The sequence below is a fragment of the Bos javanicus genome, chromosome 11 (genome assembly GCF_032452875.1).
Source record: "Bos javanicus breed banteng chromosome 11, ARS-OSU_banteng_1.0, whole genome shotgun sequence".
In the NCBI taxonomy this organism is placed as follows: Eukaryota; Metazoa; Chordata; class Mammalia; order Artiodactyla; family Bovidae; genus Bos; species Bos javanicus.
This window is the reverse complement of record NC_083878.1, coordinates 95784318-95803256: the sequence shown is the minus strand read 5'-3', so window position 1 is coordinate 95803256 and position 18939 is coordinate 95784318. Positions and strand designations below refer to the sequence as shown.

Here is an 18939-nt window from a genome sequence, read left to right as displayed (position 1 = left end):
AGCAGAGTAATGTCTCTGCTTTTTAATACACTGTCAGGGTTGTCATAGCTTTTCTTCCAAGGTGCGAGCATCTTTTACTTTCATGGCTGCAGTCACCATCTGCAGTGATTTTGGAGCCCAAGAAAATAAAGTCTCTCACTGTCTCCATTGTTTCCCCATCTATTTGCCATGAAGTGATGGACCAGATGCCATGATCTTAAGTTTTTTGAATGTTGAGTTATTACATGTGTTAGTTCTTGTCTTTTTTGCACTTGGTCTTCAGCTTTAATGTTCTAATAAAAGGTTGCATTTTATTTTCTCTTCTTACAGCGGCTATGTGACTACGTTTGTGACCTCCTGTTGGAAGAGTCAAATGTCCAGCCAGTATCAACACCAGTAACAGTGTGTGGAGACATACATGGACAGGTAAAATTTCATGAGCAGAGTTTTAGCTTTTGTACCGTCTGTCCATAGTCCACGTGTGTTTCCACTTGTGCTGTAAAATATTAAAAAAAAAAAAAAAAGAGCAGCTAGTGGTTGGCTAGGATACCTCAGTCTGTGTGACACTAATGATTCCTGGTTACTGTTAAACTGAATAAAAGCAGTAGTCAAATTATTCAGGGACTTTGTTGAAATCACACTTAGGAAGTGAACTGAGTGAAGCATTATTGTTCTGTGGACAAGAGGAGATAGAAAATAACTACAGACTGACTGCTCATTGTTATTATGGTTGATAGGAGATGCTTTGGTTTGGGGCACTAATTTTCTATTCATTCTACGCATTGCTGTTGTATTCATTCTGTTCACTTAATGTCATATTTTATTGAAAATTCATCATTTCCTTAGTGGGAATGAGAATAACAACTGTTCAGAAAAACTATTGGTGCATGATTTCACAGCAGTTCTGTGCTAGAATGGAATGAGAAAGACAGCTCACCTTTTCATCTGCTGGGATTTTGTTTTTAAGAGTTTCAGAGCATTGAAAAGAGGGGTACACCTCATTTTTAGACTCTTACTGTTAGTGTTTAGCCTGATTAGGAAACTGTGTATTTGTGGAGTTTTTTTTCTTTTTTCCTGGGTAATGAAAGCTGAACAAAACACTCATAGCCTGCTTTATGCATGCAGTGGAGTTGGGGCTAATATATTGTGACATAATATAATACATAATTATAATAATAATATATTGTGAACAATGTTGGATTTATGAATGCCAGCATGACCTTAACTATGACTGCCTAAAGGAGCAGAAAGTTGTATAGATTATTTGTGATTGAGTTGGGTTTTTCAATCTATTCTCTGAATGTTTGAGGTTATAGTAACTGACACCTGCATGTTATCAGCTTCTAAACAGAAACCCCATTATGTCATATTTGATTTGTTAAAATTCTAGTTCTCTAAAGTAAACCATTAGGAGCGTATTTCTTGATTTCTGTGTTACTTGTCTGCTAAAGTATAATAAACATTTCTATTTTGCTAACATAAAGGTATTAATATAGGCAGTGCCTTTAACATATTTGTAAAAGTTGGAATAAACCAAGCAGTGTTTTCCTTTGATTATAATATTAAAATTGAGGGGTTACCTGTGTTTGGCTGCACTGCGTAGGTCGTGGGATCTTAGTTCCAGACAAGAGATTAAATCTGCCCTCAGATTCAATCAGCAGTGAAAGTGCAGAGTCCTGACCACTGGACCACCAGAAAGTTCCCCAAGGACTTTTCAGTATATGAATTACAGTCATCCGGATCAAAGGTCCAGAAGGTAGAGAAACTGCATACTACTAAAATTAATAAATTTACACTTCTGTAATATATATCAGATCAGATCAGTCGCTGAGTCCTGTCTGACTCTTTTTGACCCCATGAATCACAGCACGCCAGGCCTCCCTGTCCCATCACCAACTCCCGGAGTTCACTGAGACTCACGTCCATCGAGTCAGTGATGCCATCCAGCCATCTTATCCTCTGTCGTCCCCTTCTCCTCTTGCCCCCAATCCCTCCCAGCATCAGAGTCTTTTCCAGTGAGTCAACTCTTCGCATGAGGTGGCCAAAGTACTGGAGTTTCAGCTTCAGCATCATTCCCTCCAAAGAAATCCCAGGGCTGATCTCCTTCAGAATGGACTGGTTGGATCTCCTTGCAGTCCAAGGGACTCTCAAGAGTCTTCTCCAACACCACAGTTCAAAAGCATCAATTCTTCAGTGCTCAGCCTTCTTCACAGTCCAACTCTCACATCCATACATGACTACTGGAAAACCCTTAGCCTTGACTAGACGAACCTTTGTTGGCAAAGTAATGTCTCTGCTTTTGAATATGCTATCTAGGTTGGTCATAACTTTCCTTCCAAGGAGTAAGCGTCTTTTAATTTCATGGCTACAGTCACCATCTGCAGTGATTTGGGAGCCCAGAAAAATAAAGTCTGACACTGTTTCCACTGTTTCCCCATCTATTTCCCATGAAATGATGGGACTAGATGCCATGATCTTCGTTTTCTGAATGTTGAGCTTTAAGCCAACTTTTTCACTCTCCACTTTCACTTTCATCAAGAGGCTTTTTAGTTCCTCTTCACTTTCTGCAGGGTGGTGTCATCTGCATATCTGAGGTTATTTATATTTCTCCCGGCAATCTTGATTCCAGCTTGTGTTTCTTCCAGTCCAGTGTTTCTCATGATGTACTCTGCATATAAGTTAAATAAACAGGGTGACAATATACAGCCTTGACGTACTCCTTTTCCTATTTGGAACCAGTCTGTTGTTCCATGTCCAGTTCTAACTGTTGCTTCCTGACCTGCATACAAATTTCTCAAGAAGCAGGTCAGGTGGTCTGGTATTCGCATCTCTTTCAGAATTTCCCACAGTTTCTTGTGATCCACATAGTCAAAGGCTTTGGCATAGTCAGTAAAGCAGAAATAGATGTTTTTCTGGAATTCTCTTGCTTTTTCCATGATCCAGCAGATGTTGGCAATTTGATCTCTGGTTCCTCTGCCTTTTCTAAAACCAGCTTGAACATCTGGAAGTTCATGGTTCACGTATTGCTGAAGCCTGGCTTGGAGAATTTTGAGCATTACTTTACTAGCGTGTGAGATGAGTGCAATTGTGCGGTAGTTTGAGCATTCTTTGGCATTGCCTTTCTTTGGGATTGGAAGGAAAACTGACCTTTTCCAGTCCTGTGGCCACTGCTGAGTTTTCCAAATTTGCTGGCGTATTGAGTGCAGCACTTTTCACAGCATCATCTTTCAGGATTTGGAATAGCTCAGCTGGAATTCCATCACCTCCACTAGCTTTGTTCATAGTGATGCTTTCTAAGGCCCACTAGACTTCATATTCCAGGATGTCTGGCTCTAGGTCAATGATCACACCATTGTGATTATCTGGGTCGTGAAGATCTTTTTTGTACAGTTCTTTTGTGTATTCTTACCATCTCTTCTTAATATCTTCTGTTTCTGTTAGGTCCATACTATTTCTGTCCTTTATCGAGCCCATCTTTGCATGAAATGTTCCTTTGGTATCTCTGATTTTCTTGAAGAGATCTCTAGTCTTTCCCATTCTGTTGTTTTCCTCTATTTCTTTGCATTGATCGCTGAAGTAGGCTTTCTTATCCTTCAGTCAAATGTACAACTCTTGCTTTCATTTATCTTGTGTTTTGAGATTAATACATTTTGAGATAAATTATGCTTTCTCATAAATTCCATGTCAGTTTTTTTTTTTTTTAAGGGTTCCATGAGATTGGATCATTTTGTGGAGAGGGACTGAGACTGAAAAATTGAGGAATTAGCCTAAATTCACATAGCTACTAAGGGACAGAGCTGAGATTTGAAACTCATATAGGTGCCCAATAGCCCATGTTGCTATTATTATTATTTTTGCCTGCACAGTTTGCTCACCCACCTGCTGTCACTTCCCAGACCGGTATTTGAACCTGGGCCACATCAGTGAAGGCTCAGAATCCTAACCACTAGGCCACCAGGGAACTCCCAGTCCATGTTAAGACTGCCACCAAACTGAATAGTGTTTCTCTTGTACTTGACCCTTTAAAACAATTGCTCATCAAAAGCATAGGGCTTGAGAAGTTCCTAAACGTCTGTAGAGTAAAGTCAAATGTAAGATGTGTCTTTTGGGACTTATACAGTTGTCTTCCCCTTGGGCCAGTTCTGGGATTGCAAGATTGGATTATGACTATAAATAAACTCATGGAAAGTGTTGGCATTCGTACAGTGCCAGGAAGCATTGAAACAGTAATAATCTAGTGAGGAGGTTGTAGAGTTCAGTGACAGACAGAGCTTGATTTAAGTCCTGCCTGGGTACATAATAGCTGTTTAAGAATCCACTTCAGCTAGCTCTTCAGTTCTTTAGCTATGTGGACCTTTGAGAATCTGTAAGATGGCACAAAATCAACTGAGGGTAAAACTGCTGGTGCCTCCCTGATCCAGGGAGTGTCACCAAGCCTATGCTGGTTGTCCTTGTATTCTTCACCGGCATCATGCATTTACAGTAAAATAAAGTGCCAGTATCATTTAAGAATGTCCTTGATGAACTAGTAATGTTAATTAACAGTAACTCTTAACCATTGAGTAGATACATTTTTTGAACAGCCCCTGTGATGAAATAGGAAGTATGCATAAAGCACATCTGCTGCATGTCAAAGAAAAATGGTTTTCTCAAAAGAAGATTACTTTTGCAGTTTTGTATCTCCATCTGAAATAGCCTCTTTTTTTTTCTTTTTAATGGAATGCTATTTTTACTTGAGAGAATGAATGACAAATTATGAGTATTTGGCAACTATTTTGCAAAAGTGAATGAAGTGAGCCAGTCACTTTAAGAGGAACAATTGATAGTATTTGTTGCTGATGCCAGAATTTGAGTTTTCTAGAAAATAATTGGAATTTTAGAAAATTTGAATTCACCACCATGAAGCTCCTAGCTTCTGATACCTAAAAGACTTTTCTGATGAGATGAGTGATAATATTAACAAGTATTTTTTTTAATGATTATAAGGAAATACTATTTTTCATTTTCCAAATAACCAGAGTGTATTACTCACTCAAAATGTTAGACCAGCCTATCTAACACAGTTTGAGAAGAGACCAGTTGTCCAGTTTTGATTTATAAGAAAAATATGCACCATTATCTCTAAAGGTTATTAAAATTCTTCTCCCTTTTGTAACACATACCTGTATGAAGCTGGATTTCCTTTGTATACTTTAAACAGCATATCCCAACAGATTGGCTGTTCAGTTCAGTTCAGTTGCTCAGTCGTGTCTGACTCTTTGCAACCCCATGAACTGCAGCACACCAGGCCTCCTTGTCCATCACCAACTGCTGGAGTTTACTCAAACTCATGTCCATTGAGTTGGTGATGCCATCCAACCATCTCATCCTCTGTTGTCCCCTTCTCCTCCCGCCTTCAGTTTTTCCCAGCATCAGGGTCTTTTCAAATGAGTCAGTTCTTCGCATCAGGTAGCCAAAGTATTGGAGTTTCAGCTTCAGCATCAGTCCTTCCAGTGAATATTCAGAACTGAATATTCAGATTGGCTGTAGAGGCACGCTATGAGAACCCAAGCTGTGGTCTTTTTTTGCCAGGCATTAAAGAGATTTGCAAAAATGTAAAACAGTGCCATTCTTTTCATAAATTTGTTTGTTTTGCTTTGGAAAACAGTTTATTTTTCATTAAAAATTTGTGTATGTTACTACTTAGTGAGTTATTGATTTTTTTTTTTAATTTAATTTTTTTATTTTGGGGTATTGTTGATTTACAGTGTTATGTTAGTTTCAGATGTACAGCGAATTGATTCAGTTATACATATACATATATGCATTCTTTTTCCATATAGGTTATTACAGAATATTGAGTAGCGTTCTCTGTGCTATACAGTAGGTCCTCACTGTTTATTTTATTTAAAGTAGTATGTATATGTTAATCCAAAACTCCTAATTCATCCCTCCCCGATTTTTAAAATGAATTTCAGTTCAGTTCAGTTCAGTCTCTCAGTCGTGTCTGACTCTTTGTGACCCCATGAACCACAGCATACCAGGCCTCCCTGTCCATCACCAACTCCCGGAGTTCACTCAGACCCATGTCCATTGAGTCAGTGATGCCATCCAACCATCTCATCCTCTGTCATCCCCTTCTCCTCCCGCCTTCAATCTTTCCCAGCATCAGGGTCTTTTCAAATGAGTCAGCTCTTTGCATCAGATGGCCAAAGTATTGGAGTTTCAGCTTCAGCATCAGTCCTTCCAATGAACACTCAGGACTGATCTCTTTTAGGATGGACTGCTTGGATCTCCTTGCAGTCCAAAGGACTCTCAGAAGTCTTCTCCAACACCACAGTTCAAACACATCAATTCTTCGGTGCTCAGCTTTCTTTATAGTCCACCTCTCATATCCATACATGACTACTGGAAAAACCATAGCTTTTGACTAGATGGACCTTTGTTGACAATGTAATGTCTCTGCTTTTCAATATGCTGTCTAGGTTGGTCATAACTTTTCTTCCGAGGAGTAAGCGTCTTTTAATTTCATGGCTGCAGTCACCATCTGCAGTGATTTTGGAGCCCCAAACAAATAAAGTCTGCCATTGTTTCCACTGTTTCCCCATCTATTTGCCATGAAGTGATGGGACCGGATGTTATGATTTTAGTTTTCTGAATGTTGAGTTTTAAGCCAACTTTTTCACTCTCCTCTTTCACTTTCATCAAAAGCCTCTTTAGTTCTTCACTTTCTGCCATAAGGGTGGTGTCATCTGCATATCTGAGGTTTAAACATTAACAAATGATCACTTTAAAATTCTAATATGGTTAATACTGATTCATATAGTGTAAAAACAAAAGCCTTTGAGGACCTGTAATTTTTAAGACTATGCTTGGGTCCTGAAACCAAAAAAATTAAAAACTACTGAGTTGACCAACTATTTCCTTGCCTCTAATAATGGGGTAAAATCCACATCTCAGGATTCGTTTTGTTTTAAAATAAGAACACTTATAGAGTGTGTGTGATATGAAAAACATACACTAGATGGTAGAAATTATTTGTGAAATAATGAGATGTGCTCCCAGTAATGTATGACAGTTATTTGTCTCCATATGTTTTTAGTAACTCTTTATTATATATATATTTTTAATTTTTTTTATTGAAGGATAATTGGTTTACAGAATTTTGTTGTTTTCTGTCAAACCTCAACCTGATTCAGCCATAGGTATACATATATCCTCTCCCTTTTGAACTCCCCCACCATCTCCCTCCCCATCCCACCGCTCTAGGTTGATACAGAGCCCTTGTTAGAGTTTCTTAGCCATACAGCAAATTCCCATGGGTATCTATTTTACATAGGGTACTGTAAGTTTCCACGTTACTCTCTCCATCCATCTCCCCCTTGCCTCCCTCCCCTCGCCCCCCCCACCCCCTCTCCTCCCCTCGCCCCCCGTCTCTTCCCCTTGCCTGCCTCCCCTTGCTGCCTCCCCTCGGCCCCCCTCTCCTCCCCTCGCCCTCCCTTCCTCCCCTTGCCCCCCTCTCCTCCCCTCGTCCCACCCATCCCCCACTTACTCCCCCTCTCACCCCCCTCACCTCCCTCCCCTTGCTCCCTCGCCTCCCCTCAACCCCCTCCTCCCCTCAACCCCCTCCTCCCCTCGCCCCCCTATCCTCCCCTTGCCCCCCCTCGCCTCCCCTCACCCCCCCTCTCCCCAAGACCACAGGTCTGTTCTCTAGGTCTGTTTCTCCACTGCTGCCCTGTTTAAATTCTTCAGTACCAGTTTTCTAGATTCCATATATATGCATTAGAATACAATATTTATATTTCTTTCTGACTCACTGTAGTAACTCTTTATTATATTAAAGAATTTTGGAAAACACTTTTAAGTGTGGAGTAGGAACTATGGGTCCCTGAAGCAGAATTTTTGGTCATCCATTAAATATATATAAATTAAATGGAAACTTACAAAGCTTTTGTTCAAGAACATGTTGCTGCAGACATCCAGAGTAACAACGTCTGAGGACACTCACTCTTCTACAATACTTTTAAAGATGCAGCTGTTGGTGTGGAGAAAAGGGAACCCTCTTACACTGTTGGTGGGAATGTAAACTAGTACAGCCACTATGGAAAACAGTGTGGAGATTCCTTAAAAAACTGGAAATAGAACTGCCATATGACCCAGCAATCCCACTGCTGGGCATACACACCGAGGAAACCAGAATGGAAAGAGACACGTGTACCCCAGTGTTCATCGCAGCACTGTTTATAATAGCCGGGACATGGAAGCAACCTAGATGTCCATCAGCAGACGAATGAATAAGAGAGCTATGGTACATATACACAATGGAGTATTACTCAGCCATTAAAAAGAATACATTTGAATCAGTTCTGATGAGGTGGATGAAACTGGAGTCTATTATACAGAGTGAAGTAAGCCAGAAAGAAAAACACCAATACAGTATACTAACACATATATATGGAATTTAGAAAGATGGTAACGATAACCCTGTATGCGAGACAGCAAAAGAGACACAGATGTATAAAACAGTCTTTTGGACTCTGTGGGAGAGGGCGAGGGTGGGATGATTCGGGAGAATGGCATTGAAACATGTATAATATCATATGTAAAATGAATCACCAGTCCAGGTTCGATGCAGGATACAGGATGCTCGGGGCTGGTGCACTGGGATGACCCAGAGGGATGGTATGGGGAGGGAGGTAGGAGGGGGTTCAGGATGGGGAACACGTGTATACCCGTGGTGGATTCATGTTGATGTATGGCAAAACCAATGCAATATGGTAAAGTAATTAGCCTCCAATTAAAATAAATAAATTTATATTGAATAAAAAAAAGCAGCTATTTTATAAAACTTTTAAATGTTTCCTTTCAGACTTGTGTGTACATACTCAATATTTTACAGAGTAAAATTGTATAGTTATAGGTGTAATTTTGTGTTCTGTCACACTTTGCTACATAGTTTCCATTATAATCATTATTTATGACTGTGTGAGGTCTGGGTCTTACTAATATTCCTCTATGTTGGTCATGAAGGTTGTTTCTTCTCTTATTAGAAATGGTGCTATGATGCATTTTCTTTATGTTACACACCTTTTTTTTTTTTCCCTTTGAAGATATAGTCACAAAAGTGGAATTACTAGGCCAAAGTAAGACCCACACACACACGTGTGTGTGTGTGTATTACATACACACATACATACACTAAGTGTGTGTATAAATATATATACTTACGTTTTACTGCTTATATTGTGTGTGATTGTTTATGCATATGTGATATACACATGTATACATATATATGAGGTGGGAAGTGAGAAGTAATATTACTACGTAAATTTTACTTTCAAATGTAAACAGTAGATGTGAAGGAAATTATTAATAGTAGTTGGTATAGTCAATACCTTTAATCCAAAGTTGTTTTTCAGAAAAACTGTGATGTTTTCTTTAGAAAATAAGATTAGGATAATCTAGTTGACTGAAGTTATCAAGCACACATTTTTGTCAGTTAAATTTTCAGGCAAATAGAGTATGATGAAATATACTTTTTTTTTTTTTTTAAAATATACTGATTATTGAGAAGACTCTCCACAGCTGTAGAGCCTAAGGGTACACATCTCTGAAAGCAGAGTATAAGAAGGTAGGTTGATCTGCTCTGTAGGACACGATGAAGTGTCATGTAAACTCATTCTTTGAAAGAAATTCTTATGCACTTGTTTCCTTAACGTTTGTCTCTTTAAAATAGATGCAGAATGTGGGATAAGATGATTGGGTTAGCTTCTCGACAGTTAGGTAACTGATACATGACTTCAAATTCTCTAGTGGTAGACGGGGAGATGCATGAAAGAAATTTGAGGGGTTTGCCATGACACTGATGAGCTAGGAATGACTTTAGTGATAACCGAGAGCTTCATTTTTTTTAAGGCTCGGAAGCTGTGTGCTTGGTAGTTTAGTTTGCACTTTCTTTCTTTTTATGAATGTACATATTTGAAGTCTTAATTCACCGCTTCTTTACACAGTTTGGCCTCAGTTTCATATTTTACTCCTTCACAGGAATTTGTAATCAGCATATATTGCCTTTCTTTTATAGTTTTATGACCTTTGTGAACTATTCAGAACTGGAGGTCAGGTTCCTGACACAAACTACATATTTATGGTATGTAAACACCAGTGATAACAACTACTTATTTTATTTTACATTTTTTCACCTACTTATTTTAAATGGAGATCTGTCTTACTACATGTAGATTATATAATACTTTCATTGCCATGTGACAGTCACTATTTAAATATGTGAAAAAGTGATTCAATACTTTGCTACATTTTGCTGTGTCCTTTAGTTGAGAATAATAATTTTTGTAAACTGCTGTGCAGTTAGGACTGGATTGTAGCCTTCAGTAGTGGTTAGGCAAAAACAAAAAAAAAATAGCTTGGAACCTCAGGTTTAAAGCATGAATTTTCAATTTACTGTTATTTTGTCATTTTTTTTGAGTATTCATTTTCATCTGTTATTAATCTGGATTGAAGAATATACATATTTACTATTAACGTAGATACTTGCTTTCTTTTTGGAATAAAATGTTACTGTTTAATTTTTTTTGAGTCCTGTTAATTTCCTTCCTTCTGAAAATTTCTGGGTTACTTTCTTATTCTTTTAGCTGTTTCCTATGGTCTAATATTGGCCCAAGTAAACATAAATGGGAAGTGTAGATAGTATGTCATTATATGCAGTTGTTAAATACAAAGCTGAGTGTAGAACACTGTTAGGATATTTGCTCTAAAAAAAAAAAGAACTATTTTCAAATTGACAGCTCTTTTGATACAGTTAAAAAGATTTTTGAAATTTATTTAAAGTTTTTTGATTCACACTTTTCTTTTTTTTTACAAATGTTTATTAATGTAGGTAGTAGAGAATTGAAAAAATGGTGGTTTTATAGGGACAGTCCTTGAGAGAACTGCACAGCAGGTTGCTGTAAGCCTCCGGTAGCATAAAACTAGCACAAACATTTAGTAGGAATAGCTTATGTACTTCCATTTCAATTTTTTGTCAAAACCCAGTTTCCAAATAATTCAGTGTGTGACTCTTCATTTTTGCTATTTTGTACTGTCTCTGAGTTTGTGCACTTTGGTATAATTTTTAAAAAATGTTGTTGCTATTATATTGTTTGTAACTGTAAATTTTTACTTTACAGGGTGATTTTGTAGACCGAGGTTACTATAGTTTGGAGACCTTCACTTACCTTCTTGCACTAAAGGCCAAATGGCCTGATCGTATTACACTTTTGCGAGGAAATCATGAGAGTAGACAGATAACACAGGTGTATGGATTTTATGGTAAGATTTTCTGTTCTCTGACTGAATATTGTCTTACCTTCCTCTTTGGGGAAAAAAGGCCACATATGTCATGCATGTGCTTTTAATAGTAAAATTAGAAAATACAGATAATCTTTTTCCACTCTCATTTTTAACTCCATTTTTTCCCTCAATCAGTTGAAAGTCGGACTATGTAGAGAGAACCATTCTGTTTTTTCCTTTTTTTACTAAAGTATGTAGTTGATTTACAATATTAGTTTCAACTGTGCAACACAGTGATTCAATATTTTTATAGATTATACTCCTTTTAAAGTTATTATAAAATACTAGCTATATTGCCTGTGTTGTACAGTGTATCCTTGTAGCTTACTATTTTATACCTAGCAGTCTGAGAGAACACTTTTTAACTTTTTGGTGTATGTCTTTCTAGATCAGTACCTCAGAATGCAGTCTTCAGTTTACCTCGCTGGAATTATCGGAGCGCTTGTTAAAACTGCAGACTGCTGGGTGCTGCTGTAGGTCGTTTGGGGCGGGGCCTTGGAATCTGCTGAAAAGGAATGTTTTGCACACTCAGTATAAGAGCCTATTCTGTGTACAGTGTGTGTTTGTATACATATCTGTGTATGTGTACATCACATCAAGCTAAAATGTGATCATACTTGGTTTTTTAATATTGTGGCCAGCTTTTTCACTTCATTAATGTTGTTTTCTTAGCTGCACTGTAATACACCATATGGATGCACTGTAAATCTGTGTACTTCCTCCAGAGAATACTGGAACTCAAGTCATTAAAAGCCAAATAGTTACTTCTATACAATTGTGTATGATTGAAAGCTTTTAAAAATGAGATTTGGAGCTCTTTGAAGGAGGTAGATAGAACTGTTGAGATATTAATATGAATTTCTTTGAGCACAATTAAGGCAAATATTGAGAGATTTAAAAATATTAATCTCATAACCATTTAGTTTTAGACTATATTTTGAATTATCTTCTGTCATTGTAAAGATAAATTGAACTCTCTTACTGCTCATTTTGTCAGCCATTGTCAGTTATTAAACTGAGAAATTTTGACAATTTATTGTTATTTATTTATTTATGGTCACCCTTTGTTTCTTGGGGGACCTTAGTTCCCCAATCAGGGATTGAATCCAGGCCAGGCAGGGAAAGCCTGGAATCCTAACTACTAGGCCACCAGGGAACTCCCTGAGAATTTGTTACTTATATAACTTTCTTAATAGAAATTGAAAAGTTAGATGGCTAATATTTATCTCCTTTCTACAAGTTACTTTTTATTTACATTCTCAAAATGCCAAATACCATTTGGAATAAAACTGATTGATGCTTTTACAAAGTAATCACTATTTTGGATAACATATAATATGATGTTAGCTCAGTGAAAGCAGCTGACTGCAGCTGTCCAAGATTACTATTATGCATATACTTACACCCCAGAAATTGACCAGCATTATCACTGTAGGGCAAAAGGAGTTAACAGGGGGAGAGGAAGGAGGACATTTTAATCACGATGCCTTGACTGCAGAAAATGACAGCAGCACAGCATCTAGTACTGGCTGTTTTTGATCCAGTGCTCTAGTGCTCGTAGATGGTTTTGTTTAGTAAGAGGAAGCCCATCTGCTCCTCAGGAGGAAGACAGATTTAGTCATCATGGAACTTAATACTGATTTTAAAGTAAAAATGTCCACATATAGCTATTATCTTGGGCCTTCAGTTCATCCTGATAAACATGGTTGTAGTTAGCAGTTATTATGAACCAAGTGCTTTGCTTATGTGTCAGGGTGAAAAATTGACAAGTCTATTCCTACTGGTAAACTGTGCTCAGTGTTAAAGATGTCTCCTGAGACGTTACATAAGGATCCTGCCCCACGTAAAGGTACAATTTAGAAAATTATGAGGGTTGACAGTACCCCACAGTATCATTTTCAAGTGTACTTAGGACAATAGTGATATTTTTTTTTCCCCCAAATTAAGGAAGAAACCAAAGAGCATAGCTTCCTTGGTATTAACTGAGAGAAGAGATTAATAAACTCTATTAACTGTTGTAGATAGCAGAGAGAATGTTCAGCGGAAAATATATAAGACCTAGTGATAACTACCAGGGTACTTACTAGAACTCAAGTGTGTAGTTGCACAATCTGCAGAAAATCTCAAGAGGCAACGTAGGCCTGAGAAATGTTGAAAAGGGGATTACCCATGTTCTTATGATTAAGGGTCCTCTAATGTGTTTGGTTATCCTGCTAGCATAAAGGAGTCACATTAAATATGTCACTGTGTTTGATGGAATTGCCCAGAATTTTTTAAAAGTTTATTTATTTGATCACACCATGTGGCCTGTAGGACCCAGTTCTCTGACCAGGGATCAAAACTGCACCCTTAGCAGTGAAAACAAGGAGTCCTGACCACCAGGGAACTACTCCCAGTATTAATGATAAGATAAAAACGTTTGCTCTGGGTTATATGAAATTAATATTTAGCTCTTCTTGATTATAGCATTTGACCAATAATTTCAGCTGCTCCTTAGGGCCCCTTTTGGAATGAAAAGTAGGACCACTTTCCTAGACCAGTTAGCTACTAGTCTCCTGACTCGATGGAGGATCTACCAGGGCTAAATATGTGTCATAACTTGCCATCCTAGTTGAAGCACAAGTTCTGTTGTCCTAGTGTCAGATATGTCCTTTATTTATTTTATTTATTTACTTTTTGGCCGCGCCTCACATCTTGCAGGATCCCCAACCAGGGATTGAACCCAGGCCACAGCAGTGAAAACACTGAGTCCTAACCACTGGATCTCCAGGGAACTCCCTTGTATTCTTTATTTTTATCAGCATATTCAGAACTTCATTAATGAGAACTCTGTTTCTCTCATAGATGAGTGCCAAACCAAATATGGAAATGCTAATGCCTGGAGATACTGTACCAAAGTTTTTGACATGCTCACAGTAGCGGCTGTAAGTTTATGTAAATCTTTTAAAAAGCTTAAGTATTTTTCTGCCAGTAACACTTTGCATATGTTTATCTAATTGCCATCTCAATTATATTGATATCATTAGCACTCATTGATGAATTTAGGTATGACTGAGTTTATTGTTATATATTCAACTCTTTGTTATCTTTTTTGCTAGTTAATAGATGAGCAGATTTTGTGTGTTCATGGTGGTTTATCTCCTGATATCAAAACACTGGATCAAATTCGAACCATTGAACGGAATCAGGAAATTCCCCATAAAGGAGCATTTTGTGATCTGGTTTGGTCAGATCCTGAAGATGTGGATACTTGGGCAATCAGTCCCCGAGGAGCAGGTTGGCTTTTTGGCGCAAAGGTCACAAATGAGGTAAAGCCAACATTTTTGTAAAAGTGGTTTGTTGGTTGCTAATGGCATATGTAAAGAACTATGGTTGATACAGATACCAAACTTCTAGTCTAGTTTACTGAAACTGTGGTGCCTGTGGTTGTCTGGTTTATCATATGTCTTTCCTTAAGGTTAAATGAGATCATGTAATAAAAGCACCTCCTTTAGCATCCACTGGTACTATGTGTAAAATAAATTTTCCTTTTCTTTCAAACAGTGCAAGCAATGAGATAACAAGGGCAAGATAGGCAACTTTTTAATATGTATTTCTAGGTATATATATATATTTTTAATTGAGATATAATTGACATATAACATTGTATTAGTTATGTATACAAAATAATGATTTGATATGTGTGTTTATTGTGAATAGGCAGATTGTTTGAGGTTCAACTATTTTTATTTAAAAATACACACACATACACAGGGTGAACTAATCCAGCATAGTGGATGGAGTCAGAGAGCTAGATTTATCCTGTCTGAGCCTCTGTTTCTTTCAGTTGCAAGAGAAGGATAATAAATCTCTTTCCAAATTTTTTAAGAGCCATACTGAAGCCTCAGTAAATGATTGATATTGATAGTAATATGTGTGTGTGCTCAGTCATGTCCTACCCTTTGCAACCCCATGGACTATAGCTTGTCAGGCTCCTCTGTCCATGGGATTTCCTAGACAAGAATACTGGAGTGGGTTGCCATTTTCCTCCTCCAGGGCATCTTCCTGATCCCATGTCTCTTGTGTCTCCTGCATTGGCAGGCAGATTCTTCGCCACTAGCGCCACCTGGGATGCAGCCTGATAGTAATATATTTATTATTAAACCATAAAAAACTTTGCTTCATATCTGATTGTACTTACAGAATGCTTTTCTTTCAGAAATTTGTGTCTAATTATGTGATTATTTCTATAACTCAGGCCAAAGTGGCTAACTTATGGAAGTTAGTGGGGAATAACAGTAAAATGGGTTCTATAATCATGAGAGCTTTAGTAGATACAGGATTTATACTTTATTTAAATGCTTATTTTCTTATATATGTAGGTTGATTTATTTAAAAATGTGCTGGCTACTTAACAGAACCTTTCTAAATTGCAGTTTGTTCATATCAACAACCTAAAACTCATCTGCAGAGCACATCAATTAGTGCATGAAGGCTATAAATTTATGTTTGATGAGAAGCTGGTAACAGTATGGTCTGCTCCTAATTACTGCTATCGTTGTGGAAATATTGCTTCAATCATGGTCTTCAAAGATGTAAATACAAGAGAACCAAAGTTATTCCGGGCAGTTCCAGATTCAGAACGTGTTATTCCTCCCAGAACGACGACGCCGTATTTCCTTTGAGGCCTTCGCCCCATCCTGCTGACCCATTTTTCTGTCCTCTTCTTACCCCAACTTTTGTGTATTACCCTCTACAATATACTTTTTATTGAGCACTTTGCTGCTGAAATGCTGCCTCTTGCCTTTTTTTTTTAATTTTAAATTATCTAAATTTATTGTTTGTTATGGTGTCTATAGCAATGTTTTTCTATCAGTTTTCTCCCCCATCCCATCCCCGCCTTGGACTCATTTGAGAAGACTTGAGAAATGTCTTAATACTCACACTGCTGCATGTAGCTCTTGCTTATTTACCGGTCTGAGGGAAACAGAATGTGTTTCCTTTTTTAAAAAGCCAATTGACAGAACAGACTACTCTGAAATACTCTTCCTTTTGTATTATTCAGTCTTTTGTTTTAGTTTGGTAAGTTTTAAGAAATTTCAGCAGCAAAGTTGTTATCCAGTGGGCACGATGGACTGCAAATGACTCGAGTTATGTATACCGTCCCAGCTGTAAACTTCATTGTCCTTTGTTGGATGATATTTTAAATGGATATAAAATAAATTGGTCTAAAGGGCTGCCCTTTGTTGTGTTTTTAAATTTTAGTTTTAAAACTGCTATAGCTTATGACTTTGTACATTAAGATAATTGTATTGATCTTTTTCCAGATTCCTTGTATTTTTTAATAAAGTAATCCTAAATAAAACTCAGATAGGTTAAAGTGTTAGAAATTTTAAACAGCATACGTTGTTAGCTTAAAGTTATTCTTTCTTTTTTCCTAATCAGAGTTCTTGACCCTTTGGCTATTAAGTTTAAAACTTCAACTGAAATTCAGTACTATTTATTTTTTAAAAATCACTAAACTGTGCCTAAATAAATAACTGCCATATTAATGTTTTGGTTTATATCCTCTCTAGTAATAGAAAAACATTTAATACTTGTAATGCTGATATGTTCATTTGATACCAGTTGAGTAGAATGTGATCAATCCAGTTTACAGTCTACCATGAGTATCATTAAGTAAAATATATGTACTTTTCAATGGGAATCATTCTTTTCTTGCTGTAACACTTGACCTTAACTTTTAGAAAGTGTTCATTTTTTAACTGCAACTGGAAAGGTTGAAAAGTCAGGACTCTTGTATTTGTGGACTGTAATCTGAAGCAGATTTTTTAAAGTGTAGAAAAACCCAAATTGTCCTTTTTGTAAAGGTCTGTGATACCATGTTTTGGCTTTGTGCGAGTAATTTGAATATCCAAAGGGTTGTGATGATCAGTTCTTGATATGCAACTGTCCGCCTAATAAGGACAAGTGTTCCAGTGTCTCTTATGACTTTGGTCATAAATGATGCTAGAATTAACCATTTTGTGAAATAGTTGGTATCCATTTACTACTATAATTAATTTTTTGTCATTCCAGGAAATCTTTGTGAAGCCAGCCAATTAATAAAGCACTTTAGCATCTGTTCAGGTAGTTTTGAAAACCAACTTTTTCCCATTCAGGATAAGAACTTCCAGGTTACCTAAAAATGCAATAAAAATCTTTATAGTCTAAGCTTCTTGGCACATAATTTTTCATCAGGGCTTTTCCTTTATTAAATGAGCACAATACTGTTTTAATTTTGACCCCCTTAACCACACAGGTCCTTGTATAGTTTTTAACTGTACAGCTGTAAGAAAGAAGTGACTAACACATTTGCTGCAAACACTTGAACTGTTGGGTCAGTAGCTTTGTGTTACTGCCCTGACCCCAGTGTAATTCAGGGGGAAAGGTATTTTTTATCTTACAGGGATATGTAGCTATGTATTTTACTAATTGTGAAACACTGGAAATTAATGATGCAGACAACTTGGTGTAGTCTTGGAATAGCTCTCTGCAGTATTTTTTTTTTTTTTTTTCTGTTACCGTAAATTGTATTTAAGTGCTTGCTCTCATCTGCTTTTAAGTTGTACCAATAAAATCAGTAGCCCTCAGCCCTTCACATTTGACACTGCTTAGCTTAGATTGATGTAGTTGTTTTAGTTATCCGTGTAATGTGACTTTTATTTTTAAGTCATGGTGTACTGCATTTGTTTGTCACTAGTTGGGCATGTGCCAATATTTCTGTCCATTCCTTAACTGCCATCTCTGTTTTGCCTGATTTTTTCTCTTCAACTGAATAATGGCTTTTTGCATGAAAAAAAGTTTTTAATATTAGACATGTAAAGGGAAGAGAGAGTGAATGTATTGGACTTTGTAAGCCTAAAAGGAATATTTGGATCCCACTAATAAAAAGGGCTATGTACTATTTAGAGTAATCATGTGGTGGAAAATACTTGCAAGTCACAGATTTGTAGGCAGGAGGCTCTGTTACTCCCTGTGTCTAGGCTGAATGTAAAATCCCTTATGTTGTATTAATGGGGGTAATAACTATTTTTATTTGCCAATGATATACTTGGTTTCTAATAAAATGTCCTAGGCTCTAGTGAGAACTGTCTACTTTTAATTGCCAATTACTCCCCTTTCCTCATTTTTCTGATATGCTCTTGGCTAGCTTTTTCTCGGTTAATGCTTTTTCCTGAAAAATCTCACCATTTTAAATGTGTTTATTCGAGTGTGATCCTAAAAAGCCTGGATCAAGAGCACATCTCTAATATGCAGCCTGCATCAGCTCCTACTCCATCTGGATGTCTAAAACTGTTGGACGATTTTGATGTCTTAAACCCTGGGTTTTGCTTTTGAAATAAGGTTTGAAATACTGTTCTTCGCATTAAGATTTGTGTGTTTTTGCTTTGTAAGCCCAGCATCAGGTTTTGGAAAATGCCTGTACTGTGAAAGCAAATCCGAACTCTCTCTGAGCCTCTTTTATTGTCACAAATAGAATTGCTTTCCATCAGCCTCCAAATAACTGTATATCTGGAGTGGAAGAGATTTAACAGCAAAAATCCAGATTTTTAAATGTACTTGTTTTCTAAATGCCAATGTTTGTAAAGCACCTTCAGTTCTTTGGATGAAAGG

At 37.2% G+C, this 18939-nt stretch overlaps 1 protein-coding gene across 1 annotated transcript in view; it reads left to right on the top strand.

The window, feature by feature from the left end:
* PPP6C (protein phosphatase 6 catalytic subunit) overlaps positions 1-18413 on the top strand; it is a 43461-nt gene extending 25048 nt beyond the window's left edge. The window contains exons 2-7 of the mRNA XM_061431309.1: positions 310-405; positions 10040-10105; positions 11142-11283; positions 14149-14228; positions 14403-14612; positions 15720-18413. Of these exons, the coding sequence (XP_061287293.1) occupies positions 310-405; positions 10040-10105; positions 11142-11283; positions 14149-14228; positions 14403-14612; positions 15720-15968 (843 nt within the window). The 3' untranslated portion in view covers positions 15969-18413. The remainder of the gene's footprint in view (positions 1-309; positions 406-10039; positions 10106-11141; positions 11284-14148; positions 14229-14402; positions 14613-15719) is intronic.
* The last annotated feature ends 526 nt before the right edge of the window (positions 18414-18939 follow it).